Genomic DNA, 1165 nt, shown 5'->3' on the forward strand with positions numbered 1-1165 from the left:
GATCCCAGGGCGGGAGGTTTAACAGCTACGGAGCCAGGAGCTCGGGGCAGCTCCTCCTCTGCCACAGCACCCCAGGGACCACCCCACGGGGGCACAGCACGGCCAGGGCCAGCCCAGCAGAGCGGGTCCCACCACGGGCAGAAGACACATCCCACCACCTCCTGCTTCCTACCTTGAGGCGGACAACGTGCGGGATCTTCACGCCGTTGAGATAGCATTTGATCTGGGGGATGCCACTGCCAGCTGCCACGGGCTGTGGGGAGCAGGGAGAGTGTCAGCAGCTGCCACCTCCAGCACAGGGACACACCGGCCACCCCAGCCCTGGCCCTCAGCACGGGCCAAGCACACCCACAGGGAGGTGAGGCCCAAGTTTATTTATAGGCTCTGGGGGTGGGCTTGAGGAAGGCACCTATTGCCACTCAGAAGGAGAAGCTAGCAAGGTTCTGGGGGGACACCAAGGTGCTCCCACCACTGTGCCACAGCGAGAGGCCCAGTGCTGCAGAAAGCTCACACTTAGTGGCCAGGGAGAGCACGGGCAAAGCCACAATGAAGACAGTGATGAGTCAGAGTCTCTGGCTTGTTCTTGGTGTCCCTGAGGCATCCCACCAGCCTGCTCTCTGCCAGTGCTCATGTGGCCCCTCTGCACCAGGCAGACGTTTTGGAGAGCTGCACCAGTGCCTGAGGCTGGAGCTCACCCTCTGCCCCAGGCTGCCAGTGAAGGGCAGCACGTCCCAGCAGCCTGAGAGCCCCAGAGAAACCCAAAAATCACAGCCAGGGCCAGCACCGAAGAACCGGGGCTACCAAGAGCCAACCTGGCAGGAGGGTGGCTAACCTGGCAGGAGTGCATCTGCTGTTACACAAACGTGTCTGCTTGCTGAAAACTCAATCCTGCTCCCCCCACAGAAAGAGCTTCCAACCAGTCCCAGCCTCTTACCTCTATGAACGCAACGATGACGGAGCCCACCATCACCACGCTGGCATTGAGGGTGGCCCAGAGCAACAGGGAGAAAGACAGGCCCCCTTTCTCTGTGAACTTGTCAATGTCTGGGGCAGCAGCTCAAGGAAAAGCCCAGCAGCAGTTTGGTACCATCCCTCCCACCCTGGTAACAGGTCACTAAAACACTTCTCAGGCTGCAGATCCCGGGAGACACTGAGGAGCCTCCTC

The 1165-nt window shown here is 60.8% G+C and overlaps 1 protein-coding gene across 1 annotated transcript in view; it reads right to left on the minus strand.

Annotated features, from left to right (window-relative positions):
- The window catches only part of CLCN7 (chloride channel, voltage-sensitive 7), a gene marked incomplete at both ends in the record, with an annotated part of 9972 nt that extends 8928 nt beyond the window's left edge, over positions 1-1044 (minus strand). The window contains 2 exon segments of the mRNA XM_008945319.1: positions 173-253; positions 935-1044. Coding sequence (XP_008943567.1) covers positions 173-253; positions 935-1044 — 191 coding nt within the window.
- Between the last annotated feature and the right edge of the window lie 121 nt (positions 1045-1165).

Source organism: Merops nubicus, unplaced genomic scaffold (genome assembly GCF_000691845.1).
Source record: "Merops nubicus isolate BGI_N331 unplaced genomic scaffold, ASM69184v1 scaffold31158, whole genome shotgun sequence".
Classification (NCBI taxonomy): domain Eukaryota; kingdom Metazoa; phylum Chordata; class Aves; order Coraciiformes; family Meropidae; genus Merops; species Merops nubicus.